This window comes from Vanellus vanellus, assembly GCF_965231255.1.
Source record: "Vanellus vanellus genome assembly, chromosome: 10".
Lineage (NCBI taxonomy): Eukaryota > Metazoa > Chordata > Aves > Charadriiformes > Charadriidae > Vanellus > Vanellus vanellus.
In genome coordinates this window covers 21,673,795-21,689,766 of record NC_138915.1, presented here as the reverse complement: position 1 = coordinate 21,689,766, position 15,972 = coordinate 21,673,795, and the positions used below count along the sequence as shown (strand labels likewise).

The window sequence follows — 15,972 nt, the reverse complement described above, 5'->3', positions numbered from 1 at the left end:
CCCCCGTTAGCGCGCAGGAGCGGAAGTGGTACCCCCCCTCTCTCCACCCTCTATTCACGCCGCAGCCACTGAGTCGCAGGCTGGCTGATCACGTGAGGACGGCGGAGCCAATGGAGAGGGAGGGACCTTGGTGCTCGCTGCAGGGGGCGGGGCTTGCTTTCCCGCCTCTGGGCGGGCCGAGGCCTGCAGTGATGGCGCAGCGTCGTACCACTTCCGCTCCTGCGCGCTAACGGGGGCGCTGGGACGGTCACCGGCCACGTGAGGCGGAGGGGGCCCGCGCGCGCACTCGCCCGCCCGCCCGTCGCTCCCGGCTGCGCGTGCTCGCGCGCTCCCCGGCCTAGCTGCCGAGAGGGGCGGGGCGAGCGGGCGCCTCAGGCGGCGGCGGCGGCGGCGGCGGGTGCCTAGGCCCGGTGAGGGCGTCTCCCCCACCCCGTTCCCCCCGGCGAACGGGCCAGGATGAGCGGCGAGGACGGGAATGGAGAGTTCTACCGGCAGCTGCAGCTCCAACAGCAGTACGAGGCCGAGCCCGGCGGCGAGGGCGAATCCGACCCCTTCACCTACGTGGACCCGGCCGACGGGGCCGCCTACGAGTGGGACCGGGAGAAGAAGGCCTGGTTCCCTAAGGTGGGTGCGGGTGTCGCCTCAGCGCTCCCTGAGGGCGGGCCCGGTGCCCCCTGCCCCCTTCCCGGTGTGTGGAGCGGCCTCCTCGCCCAGGCTGCGGCCCTCTCGGCGGGGGGGGGGGGGGCTGGCCGCGGGCCGTACCCCCCGCCCGCACGCCGCTGCGGGACAGCTCTTCGGCACGCCGAAGTTTCCCCGAGGAAGGGTGAGGACGAGGAACAGTTGATGTTGGGTCTCTTCAGCGCGGGGGTGTCTCACTCGGATTCGGCCAAATAGATGTCTGCTGCGAAGTCTCTGTAGCACTGAGAGACTCTGTTTTTACAGGCAGAACCACGGCAGCTGGCGTTGTCTCCGTCTGTAACCTAACCGGCTGCTTTCTGCGCTTTTGTTGTGAAGAGCTTTTCTCCCTGGCTGTGAATCCGTAGAATTGCTCGGGCCTGGCATGAAGTCACAGTTATATTTGTGGATGTTGACGAATCGGTACTGCTTCTGACATGTTTAGGTTTCTTTTTCACAGTAGCTGTGTTGATCTTTGTCTTTCTGTTGGCAGTGAAGAAGCGAGCTAGTCTGTTAAGAGGTCTAGATGAAAATGGACTAGTATATTCCTTTTCTATTATTATTTCGAAGCGAGGCATGTGTAAAGATGTCTTGTTCCTTTTCCTTAGATCTTGGAAATGCACTCGAAAATTAAGTGTATTTGGCTTAAAGGCGTTCCACAGGGTGGAAACGTCATGGTTTTTCATCCTGTTTGTTTTTTTTTTATTAAATATTTTAAGTATTAAAAATGAACTTGCTGTAATAACGGGGTTCTTCAAGGTGAGGAGGAACATAAATTTAATGTGTTGAGCCAATCTACTGATCGGCGAGTGAAATAGTAGTTTTGTTACTATAAAACAACAAATGAGTACAATTACTTAATTTACAAATGTTAAGACATTTTCTAGCATATACTTCATAAATGCAATGTGCCAGCTTTTATTTGTGGCTCATTACAATTCGGAGAATCTGAGTGAGAATGAAGCCTGTAGTGACAAGTTTATATGTGTGTAAACCTAGTAAGGTGTATATGTAGCAGATGGTTTACGGGGGGGGGTAAAAACATATGAAAAATCCAGATTCCTAAAGTGGAGCAGTGGAGAACTGAGTAGCCCCAGCTCCCTGTTGAGTGCTATATCCAGTAAGTACAGTAACTTTTAAAAGGGTTCTTTCTTTCTTCTTATTTTTTTATGTCTCTCTTTTTCTCAGGACCATTGATCTTTCCTAAATGCCTTTCTATGTCAAATTTCCACCTTGGAAAGGAGATGACATTAAGAGTTGGACAGATTATATGGGAACAACAAAGTTCATTAGTAAATATGATGCGTGGTAGAAATTGGTAAAGAATCATTGTGAAGCTTTGTGTTATAGATAAGTTACTGAGCTAGATATCATAGTATCTCAGGTTACTTTGTTTTGCTGATGATTATTCATCAGAGTGTTTTATCAAAATAGATTTAAGAGACTGCAGGAGCAAAAAGTTGTGGTTCTTCTTTTACTCCATGAAGACTAATAAAATTCCTTATATCTGTTCTCTGGCAAAAGGTTAAAACATTCTGACTGGCCTAAGTAATCATCATCTATGGACTAGGGTTGCACTGCTATGCTACTTTGGGAATAGAGTAGCTGCTGAACTTTTAAAGCATTTTTCAAAGCAGTGCGAAAAATTAATGACATTACCTGTCAACATGTCTCAGAAAAATTTGGAGAAGTCAGGTATTTAATAAAAGTGATTGCAACTTTCGATATTATTTAATGATTTTTCTTTCAGTGGTACTATATTGATGGATACCAACTTTTTATAGTCCTTCACAGACATAGGAAAAAATCACATGTTGAATTCACCTGCCTTCCTTCATCACTTGCTATGAAAAAACAGACATTGAAAGTCTTCTGTGAGCGTAGGGTATCTGTTCTTCATTTGGTTAATCTATTCCTTTCCATCTCAGTGTGCCCAGTAGTTAATTACATGCTAGCATGTCCTGTAGTATTGTATTTCTCTTTCTATAAACTTAATTGCCTCAAACTGTACAACTCTGTGGGTATAGAGATAGAACTGATCGCTTTCTGTGATGTTCTCCACCAGAACTGGATTGAAGCCCCAAGTAAAAAATTCTGTGAGTGCTTGTTTTCCATGTAGGCATGATATGACTTAAGTTCCAATAAAAGCCTTTATACTTGTATAAATTCCTTTATGCTTGCAAAAATGCATTTTAAAATGAAGTAGTTGTAATAGTATGTATAGTAGGATGATGGCATGTTATGGGGGGGAAAAAATCTGTTATTGACTGCCAGAATTTGCTAAGAATAAATTTAGCTTTACATGATAATGCAGTTCCTCCTGAAGTTGAAAAATAATACTGCTGCAGGAAGGTGGTTAGTTGTTGAAGGTTTAATCACTAGTTTGTCAGTAAGTTCTGTGATGAAAATGAATAATGTTGTTCACCAGAAAGTTTAAAAGCTTAATTCTCTGGATTTCATCAACTGTGAAACTAAGGGTTTGCTAAGATGGCTAGTGTCAAATATGATGGACCTTATTAGAACACATATTCTGTTCTTCGCTAGATGTGCTTGTACTCTCTCTCTTGTGTTATGTCATGTCTGTGAGAGCAACCACTTACATTCCTGATCAAGGTGTGTTGCGAATCTTGTTTCTCATAGGAGCTATTTCATGCTAAACTTTTAGGTTATATAGGGCTCCACAGCATCTTGCGCTATGCCAAATTGACAGTAACAGGCTTGTCATGAATTTTAGATTTGTCATAATAAAAGCTTAGAGTTGAAACATCAAGCTTCAAATCACTACAGAAGGTATGAGATTGCATTGTCATCATTGACACTACTGTCTGTTTTGCTGCTCTCTTACAATAGCTTAATGACCTTAAGTTTTATTCCTTTTTGAATACAGATGAAGCAAGTGCAGCATGGGCTAGAGTCTGATAACATTTTCAAAGTTTAAGGCTCAGCTTTTGGCATAAATCATTTCAGAGTGTGTAACTTCAGAAAGTACTTCGTAGTGCAGTGGTGCTAGCAAAACGAGCTGTGATGTATGTTGTAAGCATGCAATAGCATGCATGTCTTTGCATGTTATTGCTGGTGGCTAGTATTAAAATTTTCCTGGCTGGAAATGCTGGGTGTAATTTGTAGGGTGTTTTTGTTTTGGTGTCTAAAAGATAGACATTAGCCAATCATATATTTTATCCTAATATGATCTCTAGAAAAGAGCAAGCTAATTATTTATCTATTAGTAGGTTATAAAGTAGAGTATACAGACTTATAAACAGTGTGTTAAGCTACTTCTCTGTCTAAGTGCAATATTTACTGTCTGTCAACACAAACATATGTCATCTCTGAAAATGTTTCTATGAAAAGACAGATGCCTACAAATGTCGGTCGTTCATCTGTGGATAAGTTGTTGGCTTACCTTCAGTGTCACTTTCTCTCTTCAATATGGTCAGGAGCGCTTCATTTCTATACTTAAGGCAAATCCAATTTATGTTGAAAGCAGAAAGCTTTGCTTGAAAAAAGGCAGAACTTGTGAAATACTTGTTAAAAATCTTCATGTGCTGTATGGAATTAGCATCTTAGTCTATTTCAGGTAACGCCTGAACTGATTGTTTTTGTTGTGCATATGGCTTTACAAAGATGATTTAAAAGCATTTTTAAAATACCGTTATTTTCTGCATTGCTGGATTAGAAAATGGCCATCATCAATGCACTAACATTAAAACACTTACAAACCTGAGTTTGTACTTCTTTGAAATTTTGGATTCATTTTTCTAATTTCTTTTCAGATAACAGAAGATTTCCTGGCAACATATCATGCCAACTATGGCTTCCATGCAGATGATACAGACAGTTCGTCTGCTTCTGGCACAACAACTGAAAGTAAGCAACCAGTAGTTTCCAAGACATCGGGAACACAACCATCAGCAAATGAGAAAAGACCACAACAAGCAGATCCAAAACAAAAAGCAGAAAAACGGAAGCTTGAGCCAGGTAAGTGACAAAGGGTTTCCCTCTGTAGGCTGCAACCTGTATAGTACTGGGTGGAAACTGGCAATTGTTCAGTGTTATAATGTACAGCAAAGATACAGGTGGTTCTGGAAATTTCCACAATGATTTTAAAATTGTATGGTACTTCATAGGTATCTTCCTAAGTCCATGTACAGGGTGGGGGAAAAAAGCAAATTAAGGTGTGTTCAGAGGTTTTCCTGTGGGCAAGCAAAAATTCTTAGAAATTTGATGGAATATGAACATTAGTGTATGCTCCCATTTTAATATGTTGGCATAACTGAATTAAAATTCTGTTTTTAGGATGGTTTCATGTTGAAGAAGACAGAAACACAAATGTTTATGTGACTGGTAAGTAATAGCGTTTATTTATCCACTTTGAGCTAAAGACGGTAAAAGAAACTCCTATATGCCTTCCTAACTTCTAATATTACCAATTTAGTTTGCTGCTGCCAAGCTACTTAACGTTAGTTCCTGACTGCATAATGTCTTTGTGACCTTTACATTACAGATGCGGGAAACAATATAAGGGACATATTGCATGCTTTTATCTCTTAAATGTGAGCCGTGTCAGCCAAGTCACTAATGATTTCTTTTTAAGTTACAGCCAAGAAAAACAATCTTTGCGAACTCTTAAAGAATAGGATAATGAGAACATGTTATAATAAGATTGCATTGACTATACATATAATTTAATGTTTTAATCTTTATTTTCTTTTATTTTATAAAAACATAATTATTATTAGATAAGAACGAGGAAACAGTAAGTACAAAAAAAAGCTAGAAGTGGAATGGCAAGTAACAGGGATGCTCCAATGAAACTGTGTGCATTTATTATGGAATTTCTCTAGCTGTTTTGAATGTTGGGGTGCTATCTCTAGATGCATATGCAAAGGTACATGTGGTGGTTCTGAGCAGTCACAGAAATGCACGTGCTTGAATTCTCAGAAATCTTCATCCAGGTCAAACTAGCTTGGAACATTCACATAATTTTCTCCTCCATTTTTTTTTCTTGTCCTCAGTTCAAAGTTCAGGCTTTGAAAACTCCATGCATCAGCAGTTGCTTTTTTTTTTTTTGTTGAATTTGTGGGTGGAGAAAATAGTTGTCTGTTTATAGGTTGTTTGTTGGGGTTTTTTGTTTCCAATCCCTAGAGGTGCAGTAGAACTTAAAACTTGGGCAGGATACTTGTGTCCACTGCAATGTCAGTGTCATGTATAGCACTAAAGCTCTAGGTCTGCATATTAGGAATGCTGTATGTTGCACCTATTAAAAAGTAAAAGAATTTTCAAAATACTGGTATGAAGTAATCTTAAAGGGTAATATAAAAAATATTGGTCCCAAGAGCAGTGGTTTCTTATTGTGCATGTAAAATTTCCTTAAGTTTGATACCATTCATTTAAAGAAACACTGTGGCGTTTTTGTTCCAATGAGGTATTAAAAGAAAATTTAACATACTCAAGCCTTCTATTTTAATTTATTTTGCAGGTTTACCTCCAGACATTACTAAAGATGAATTTATACAAGTCATGTCAAAATGTGGTATCATTATGCGAGATCCTCAGACGGAAGAACACAAAATCAAACTTTACAAAGATAAGGAAGGAAATCTTAAAGGAGATGGCCTCTGTTGCTATCTAAAGGTCAGTGGTGCACTGAAATGCCGATTTTTCTTCCCACTGAAGATACTTGTGGCCACTGTTTCAGAATCAGATTCAGAAGATCCTTGAAATGTCTGAAGTATAACTTAAAATTGAGGTGTCCGTTTTATTCCAGAACTGTCCACTTACTACTTGTGCACCTCATTTGTTTCCTCTTAGCCATTCCCATCCTCCATCTGAAAATATCTGTAATACCTGCTTAACATGTCTCTATATGTTCCTGTCTTGGGTGCCAGTAATCATGGGATGAAATGGGGGACCTCTTCACCTCTTACTTTGAAAATTTGCCACTGTGTGGCCAAGAATACAAAAATAACGAGACAGGAGGGAACATACTGTAGTCCTGCATTTACAGCTTTTAGTTGAGAATGGGTTAGGTTCAGAACTGTTCTTGCATTCTGTATTAACCTATAAAAATTTAGGCTGCAATACTGTTTCTTTCATGTGTCTCACTTGTGAATCATTTGGAAAGTTAGTGATTGCAAGCACTTGCAATCTGCTTTAATTCTGCAAGAAGCACCAGGCAGTACTAAATCAACTTCCTTGTAGTCTGTGTTAGTTTTGTAATTTTAGTAGTTAGGGCTGTTTAGTGCACAAGTATAAAGACCACAAGTATGAAGACCACCTGCACTCTAAAGGACTTTTAGGAAAACATTAAAAATTACTTAAGAGCCTCAACATCTGCTGTTCTTGGAAAAGCGATACAAGCTCTATAGAAAATCAACCCCCTGAATATATTTTTTTATTCTCGCTTTTAAGTTCATCAGCTTGCTTGACCATTGCAGATTAGTTTTTATTAAATAATGAATGAAATGTATGCAGTTGCTTTTGGGAGCGTTAATCTGCTATGACAGTGGTGAAAAAATACTGGGTTTTGATCGAGAAAGTATTGCCAACTGTGTGTCAGGAGGCTTGGAGGAGATGTGGCATTATGGTTTTCAGTGACAGGGAATTAATGCTTTGCACAATAATCTTTAATTAAATGTTATTGGAATAATTTGTGCCATGTGCTTGTGTTCTGTTTTATCTTCAAATAGAGAGAATCAGTTCAACTTGCATTGAGACTTCTGGATGAGGCAGAAATTAGAGGCTATAAATTGCATGTTGAAGTTGCAAAGTTTCAACTGAAGGGGGAGTATGATGCAAGCAAAAAGAAGAAGAAATGTAAAGACTACAAGAAGAAGTTGTCTCAACAGCAGAAGTTTGTATTTTTTATTTCAGTAAAATATTGCTTGAATTCTAAGTGCAATTAGTAAAGTGCTGCTTTCAAATGCAATGCTATGAGTTATGCAAAAATTGAAGTCTTAACTAATAGTGAAATAGCTTAACTGTCACACATTTGGAGGGGAGGAACTCCTAAATTAAATGTTGAGATAATGAATTTTGTGATTGACACATTAAAATAATGCATAGTGAACCAAGGTCCTTTCAGTTGTAGGAGAAAATATTGCAACTCTGGACTTTTTTTTTCCCTCAATGTACAAGTCCTGTCACCATATCTAGGGCTGTCCACATATTGTTTGTACTGTACTTTACTCATTGCAAAGAGGAAGAGATGCTAGGTTCTACAGGAGCAAATACTAAAATACCTCTGTAGATTCCCCTAGACCTCTCTCTCTGGTATATACATATTGTGTTTCTTAAATTTTACCTAGATTCATTGCTTTTGTCACTTAAAAACTGTTTTTCTGCCTTTCGGAATCAAGAAGATGCGGATTAATGAAGGAAAAAGTTTAAGTATATTGTACTCTTAATATTTTAATGAAATCATACCACTAAACATTTTAAATGGTAATGCAAAAAAGTATGTTGCTGTAGTTAAAGTGAACAAAGTCTACTTGACATCTTATCAATTAAAAATAAAAGCAGCTTGAAACTGCCTCAGAGATACATTAACAGTTCATGCTATAAGAAATCTACAGTGTGGTGAGAGAAGTACGAAAATAATGAACTTGCATTTGACAGCAATTTTTGTGAATAAACTGACTTCAGTTGGTGTTCCTTTTGAGTTGAAGAGCATAACTTACTTTCTACTGCCTTCATTGGAAATTCAAGTTTTCTTCAGCTGAAGTAGCAGATACAAGAAGGAACTTAAACAAGATATTTCCCCCCCCCCCCCCAATACAAGATTTTGAGTTTTAGAATTGTAAGTGAATGTCTCCTTTTTTGTAATAGCATATGAACTTGGTGTTTTTACCAGAAGTAACATTTTTTTGTGAGAAGGCAAAGTCATAGAACAGATGCCCTGGGTTACACTGCTAGTTTGTGGCAGTAGCTCTGTATGCTGCAGAACAAAATGCATCTTGTGGCAATGCCTGTGTAAGACTGAAGGTGTTCTTGCATGTTTGTTTAAGTAAAAGCAACTAAATTTTACCAAAGGGCATAGCGGATCTCCGTTTTAACAAAGTAAGTTAGGAAAAAATGGTAAAAATACTGACATTTTCATCATACTTGGCAGCAACTGGTTCATGTATCTGAGCTGATAATTAGGAAGGAAGTAAAACTTGAAGATTATTTTTTCAGTGTTTTATAAAATGCTTTGATTATTAAGATAAATGCTCATAGAGGCACTAAAAATTAAGTACCTTAAAACCTCAACTGCTTTGTAGAAGTGGTAAAACTGGATGATGATTGCATTTTTTAGAAGAGTAACTTAAGTCTTTGTGTCAAAGTACATGTTTTAGTTGATGTATTGCAAGAAATGCCAAATTAATGATTTTTTTTCAACAAATACTTGTAGAAACTGAAGAGACCCGCAACAATATCTTCTTACTGTTGCTTCATTTCATTAGACAGCTGGATTGGAGGCCTGAGAAGAAAGATGGCGCAGCTCGAATGCGACATGAACGCATCGTTATTATCAGGAATATGTTTCACCCAAAGGATTTTGAGGTAGGAAGCTGCAGTTTGGTATTGTAGATTGTGCTGTTATCATTAATGTGCTCTGACCTTTCTGTGCCATAAGAATTTTAGCAAAATTGTAGGCGGACAAGAACAAAATTAAACTTACTCTATAGGCAGGGTTTCTTTTTCCTGTGCCAAGCATCTATTCAAAATTCATTCATCTGTTTCAAAAAAAACTGAGAAAACAAGACAAAGATGCATACTATTCAAATTGATCTTTCCCACTGTGTGTATCCTGACAATACTCCTTTTTGGGATAGAAAGGGGAGTAGACAGTAACTGTGTTAGAATGGAGAAGCCAGCACGAAAGCCTTATTAATAAGTAGCATTTATTAAATTCATATAAGGTCTGTCTGTCAACTCCCAAGTGGCTTTGAAAATGCAGCATAACAACACTTAATTTCTGAACTTTTAATAGATAGCCAGGTGCGTTCCATTGGTGATTGAGCAAATATAAAGCCGAGAAGAAAGTGCTTCTGTTTAAACTGTGTGATTGCATTGCAGGAGGATCCTTTAGTGCTAAATGAGATCAGAGAAGATCTGCGCACAGAGTGTGAAAAGTTTGGTCAAGTAAAGAAGGTTCTCATATTTGACGTAGGTATCCTTTACGGGTTGTGTTGACAGAATTGATGTAATGTGTAAATGTGCAAAACATTTAGGGTTCTTTAAGTATGAGTGGAGCCTTTATTTGGGTTTGTGTGTTTATGTTATGGAAACTTGACCTAATCTTTCACTATTTTGAAATCAGCTGTTTTGGAAATTAATTTATAAGCACCTATCTACTTCAGCCTATATGAAGGCAAACTCTTAACTTTTCACAATAACTTGGATACATGTCACAAGTTTGAAAGTTTATAAATACATTTATTTATAGCTGAACTAGCTGAAACATTTGTTTTCTGTGTTCAAAACATCTGTTCCATGTACCAACAGAACAAAATGTGTAAACTTGCAAACTGAGTTTTTCAAACATGGTTGTGTGTGATTGGGGTGGAGCTATATTTTTGTAAGACAATCTAAAAGATCTTGTAATAAATACACTATTTGGAAAACTATTAAATGAAAGTTGTCTCTCCTTACAGCGACACCCTGATGGTGTGGCTTCCGTGTCGTTTAAAGAAGCAACAGAAGCTGATCTGTGCAAGCTAACTCTAAATGGAAGGTGGTTTGGTGGCCGTCAGCTCAGTGCTGAAACATGGGATGGTGTAACAGATTATCAGGTAGCCTTTCCTGGTCTTATTTTATCAAACGTTTCTTCCAAACTGAAAATCTGTTTTAATTTGAGAAATGCTTGGTGTTTCCATCCCTGTACCCTTCCCACCCGTGCTCCATCTTGCTTTTTGTCAAAAACTGCTAGGATGTCTCCAAAATCATCCTTAATTATTGAATTTAGCAAAAATTTAAAGGACCTGTTTGATGTTAAAAATTGTGTGTTGGAGGTGTCAACTTAGAGGATTAGTTGCTGGATGTACAGATCATTAGTTCACAGTCAACAGGGCCGATTGAAATCTTGAGATATTACCTCAATATAAATGTCTGTATAATTTTATCTGTGTAAATATTTGTTTTTACAAGTATGACTTTGTAATGATGTGTATAAACTTATCTTTAATAGGTGGAGGAGACTGCAAGAGAAAGGGAAGAAAGGCTCAAGGTGTGGGGATCGTTTTTAGAGGATCCTGATGCAAAGGAGAAGCAACCTACATCTGATTCAGATGCGGCAACAAGTAGTGTTAAACTGCCTGAAGGCAAACAACCTTCAAAAGTTAATGACACATCTAAGGATGTAAATGATGAAGCCCATAAGAGGGAGAATAATGGTGAGGGCATTAATGAAGATGGTGCTCCATCTACAGACAGCAGCCTTGCAGGCAGTGATGCTGAAGCAGACACATAACATCTTTAATGCTTTAAGAAAGCATGGTTTTTAGGGTGATACTGAGTTTATCCCTTTCTTCAGGGTGACTGCAGACAATGTTCCTATGAATATATGCATATTAGAATATCATCAACTGTGTGCTTTGAAGTTTTCATTAAAAGCAGTATTTAATGAGATTCTAAAAGTTTGTATTAATTGGCTGTTCAGGTAAAGTAACTCAAGTTGCCAAGATTGCAGTAAAACTCATCAGGCTTCTTTTGTTCTAACTATGCTTGTCAGTGTTCCATTATGTAAGTGTGAAATATGTTCCAACCCTTAAATTTATGTAACGATGTGTAACTTAAGTAATGCGAAGCTATTACAAGATTTGTGGATTTTCCTGTGGATTTACCTGTACCCCTTGGAACTCGGTATCTCATCCTTAAAAATGATTCTTGTCCTGAGTACTTTGGATCATTTTATGGAACAGATGCTGTGATACATAAAGGGTGAATGCGTTGGATATGTTGCTATGCATTACGTAGCAAATGATAAGAGTGGTACCAAGTCACAAACTTACAGTAAGTGGAAAACAAACAAGGTTGCCATAGCCAGGATAAGGCGAACTGAGTGAAGACAGATTATTAAATCACACCATTCAGTAAACTTTTTTTTTTCTTCCTGTGTTTAGATCTTCTCTTGATGCTCAGGTCTTCTGTTGAGGCTGGAATTATGTCAAGGAGACTAGAAATGCATGAGCACACACATTCTAGGGCATAATGAAATAAGATTGACCTTAAACTCTCATGGTCTGTATGCAGTAGGTATGCAAAATAGGCTTTTGATTGATGTGTTGGCTTTGTTTAGTTTTTGCTTTAATATTAGAGTAAAGGTTTTTATTTAACTTTGTTAGATGATGCGTGTGAGTTCTCTTCAGCATTTTAGTTTAGCCTTATGTGCTTTTCGAAGTGGGGAGGATCTACCACATTTCATAAAATTTAAAGGCTTTTGGCAACTTGAACTACAATTTGTTGTGCAAAAGTTAGAATACTTGAAAATATGCTTTCAAATAATATTCTTTTATATGGAAAAAAGCAAATGTTAGCCCTCTTAGAAATATTTCCAAAAGCAAGAATTTAGAAGACATTCTAACTTTAGATATCTTAATAAGTGGCAGGCTTTCAAAAACAACTTTGGGGGGCTGTTCTAGGCACAGTCATTCTTAGTTTAGAATCCCATTATTTTGGTACCTAAGGATAAAAGAATACAGATTTAGGCACTAAGCGATTAAAATATTGATGCTAAATTCATAGCATGTTTTCACATGGATGGTTACTAGTGCGCATTTGTAAGGAGGATTTTTTTTATTTTTTTAATTCATATTGGATTGCAAGAAACCATATATGCTAATGCTTACACTTCCATCCTAAAGTGTTCAGAATACTTTGAAAATTGATATTTTCAAACTTCGTGCTCTGAGATTACCAGATATATTTTTTCCAGAACTATATATGGTACTCTTAAATTTGTTTTGGTTTTTTTTTTTTTTTAACATGTAATTGATATGTATGGGTAGCTATGCCAACCAGAGCATCTAAGTTAACACTTGCCGCCGTGGTTATAAATTATGTCTTTTTGTGACAAAATATCTGATCTTATAACAAAGATGATATTTGAATTCAGGGTTTAAAAGTCTGGGGGCTTGTTGTAAGCTGGCATGACAAATTTCCAATTTTGAATTGCATTCTGAAAAGAACAGCAACTTGCCAACTAAGAAAGACCATTTTTCTCATCTTTGCAAGTGTGCAAATTGTATGTTTCAGCAAAACAGGTGTTCAGGGAATCTGAAACACTGCCTGGTGCGTAGCTGCACGTTGTGGTGTATTCACATTACATCTCTGGGTTGTGTTGGTTCTGCCTTAATTATTTTTATTGGTAATAAGCACCACAGACCTTTGAGGGCTGAAGGTTTTGGCATGTGAAGAGTGTAATTTAGCGTAGTGGATATTGCTTTCAGTGCTCCTTTTCTTCCAGCTTCTAGACTCCAGGCTTTAGGTCTGTTAGACTATTGTGATTTGTTAGCTTTTTTTTTTTTTTTTTTGAGAGCCTAATCATATAATGTTCTACACAGGTAAATCGCCTGTTTTACAGTGGAATTGCAACCGATATAGGGAAACTGGTGACAAATGTATAAATATTGTACAGTTCTATGAAGCCTTATCATGGTATCAGATATAAAAAATAAGGTTAGTGTTAGTGTTTGAAAAAAAAACTTTGAAAAATAAAAAAATCATTATATGTGCAGTAACCTTCCTCTCTCCAGTCGATGTACAAATTTGATTGGCTTGCTTCAAAAGTCAAACATGATGTTAGTCTTTTCACCTTTTCCTCTAGACTTCACACTGAAGTAGAGCACCGACAAAGACTGAGACCAAATGCTTTACTGGCTTTCCTATTAACTAGGATTCTTAAGAAAATAAAAGCTGTTTTTCCATGCAAATACGTTGTTCTGAAGTGCGGCATTACACTCAAACTGGTATTTTCCTTTTGTCTACCTCTGTTACTCCCCAGTAAAATGTAAAAATATATTTTTATAAACTATTCATTGAGTTATTGAGGCATTTAATAGTTTGTGGAGAGGTTAATGCAGCTGTGACTTTCTTTTCAGCAGATTTTCATTGAGATAGAATTCTTTTGATGTTTTCCTTTTTTAAATGATGCAAATTTTTATAAATTAATCTGAACATAAATTAAAATTTTTCACAAAAGTTAAAATTACTATTTTGAAGTATGATGATGAAAATCTTGTAGTATAGAGCAGTAATGTTTAATACCAAATTTTAAGAAATCTGAAGCTGAACAAGCTGAGTTGCTTTTTAAACTTACATTTTTTCTGACTGAGCAGCATAATAAATAAATTAGTGAGAAGTTAAAACGCCAATGCAATTTTCACTATATTCTCTAGTTAAAAGTGCTTTCTAATGATGTGTCTTGCTCATTAGAAGTGACAAATTCAAACTTTTGCTCAGTTTCTACTTTTTCTTAGGTCCCATTCCGGTGTTCCAGTATACTGCGTGTTCCTTCATCCCTGGGCTTTTGGTGAGAGGTTCATTTTAAGAAAAGTTGTCTCCTTCCCTCCGTATATTATGAAAACAATAGCTAACGGCAGGTCGAAACAATTTGTGATAATCAATGTTGTTCAATTTTGAACTAAAGAAATAGCTGTTTCTACTAATTCACGCAGGGTAACAAAGTGGATGTGAAGCCACTTAAATATAACAGCAGGGAAAGAGTATCAACTGGTACTTCAGCATAATTTAGCATAGATAATCACTTTCTAAAACATGCAATACAAAATCAAACAGTTGCTTAGCTTCAAGATATATTGGTAGTTTGCTTTACAATCAAATGCTATTTAGTGGTTTGCTGGCAAGGCAATTGTACGGAGTTCCATGCATTCATCGGAGATTACATGGTTTGAGGAGCGTGGCCAAGGTAGACATCTGGAAAGGAAAAGCCCCAAAAGAGAAGGCACATAAGTTTTAGCAGGTTCTTGAATGTTCATATACAGCTGTAAAGAGAGAATTAGTTTCATTTTGCATCAAAATGTTTATCTGTTTCTCCTGATGACTTTTTAATTTTTTTAATTGAATTTCGGTCCCTTGTACAACTTACATTTTGTATAAGGATTGCAATTCACTTAAAATCATTAGTATGTTAAATGCAGTGCATTTTGGCTAAAACATGTCCTAGACATTATTCAGTTAAGGTTAATCTATTTACAATTACATATACTTAGATTAAATCATTGAAGGAGGCTTAAAGGTATTGGATGCTTCATAGAAACCTGAACTTGCCTTTAAATTTTCCAGGAAAATCTATATCCATACCCTGAATTCTTGAGCTGTATAACCTAACCAAATTCTTAAAAATGAACGAACATACCTATAGGTTTTAATTGGATTTTAAATTCTTATTTTTATTTCTGAATTTGAGGAAACATACTGCAGTATGGTAAATGACCTATGTAAGTTGTGTGCTTGTATTGATTTAACCTGTGTGTATTTTAGTGCTCATTATACAAGGCTTGAAGTCTTACTGTCAGGATACTCTGAAAGTTCTGTAAAATATTTATAGAATTATGAAATCTTTTGCAGCAAATTGTTTTTTGCTCATTCTGTAATATGAAAGTATATTGTTAGATTAAACTTTTCAGTAAGTTGACTTGGAATTTTTCTGCCAGGTTATTTTCCTTTGATAAGATAAATTGATCGTTTTCATTTATCCTTTAGAAAACCAACATTAAAAAAAAAAATATTTGAATAATATATAGACCTGTGACAGCATCTGAGAATCCCTTGATTTGTCTTCAATTTTGTTTCTTAAAGGGGTTGTGTTTTATACTACCTTTTTAATAAACAAACTGTGAACAAACCAAGTCTTTTCTGATTAGTTTTGAGGTAATGTATTTGTCTTACTTTTTTCCCCAGTAAAAGATACTGTAGCATTTGGTGCCCAGTGACTTCTGTTTATAAAGCATATGTGTTAACAAGCCAGAGCTTTCCAACTGGAGTCCAGCGTACATGTTGCCAGAACTGTAAGTGTTCCGTGGGACTCTTGGTGGGTTTTGTCTTGGACTTCATTCTGGATTGGTGTGGTAATGGACCCTGCACGAAGATGAAAGGAGCAGGAGGAACGGCTGCAAACACCACAGTTAATGAAGACTGGAGGGGGGAGGGAGTTGTTAAGGGCAAACAATTTCCATTTTTACTTTCAAAAATGAAGATATTTTTTTTTTCTTCAAAGCTTGACACTTAGAATGCTTAAAAAGCACTGGAAATCAGCTGTTTCAATTCCTATACTACAAAAGAAACAGGGATGAT

At 37.4% G+C, this 15,972-nt stretch overlaps 1 protein-coding gene across 1 annotated transcript; it reads left to right on the top strand.

Moving 5' to 3' along the window:
* Positions 1–456: 456 nt before the first annotated feature.
* HTATSF1 (HIV-1 Tat specific factor 1) lies at positions 457–15,435 on the top strand (the record flags this gene model as incomplete). Its single annotated transcript, XM_082488466.1, has 9 exons — positions 457–624; positions 4,449–4,653; positions 4,972–5,019; positions 6,155–6,309; positions 7,365–7,528; positions 9,120–9,219; positions 9,736–9,825; positions 10,314–10,451; positions 10,847–15,435. The coding sequence occupies 9 exons, from the start codon at positions 457–459 to the stop codon at positions 11,126–11,128; spliced, it is 1,350 nt and encodes a 449-aa protein (XP_082344592.1). The 3' UTR covers positions 11,129–15,435.
* Between the last annotated feature and the right edge of the window lie 537 nt (positions 15,436–15,972).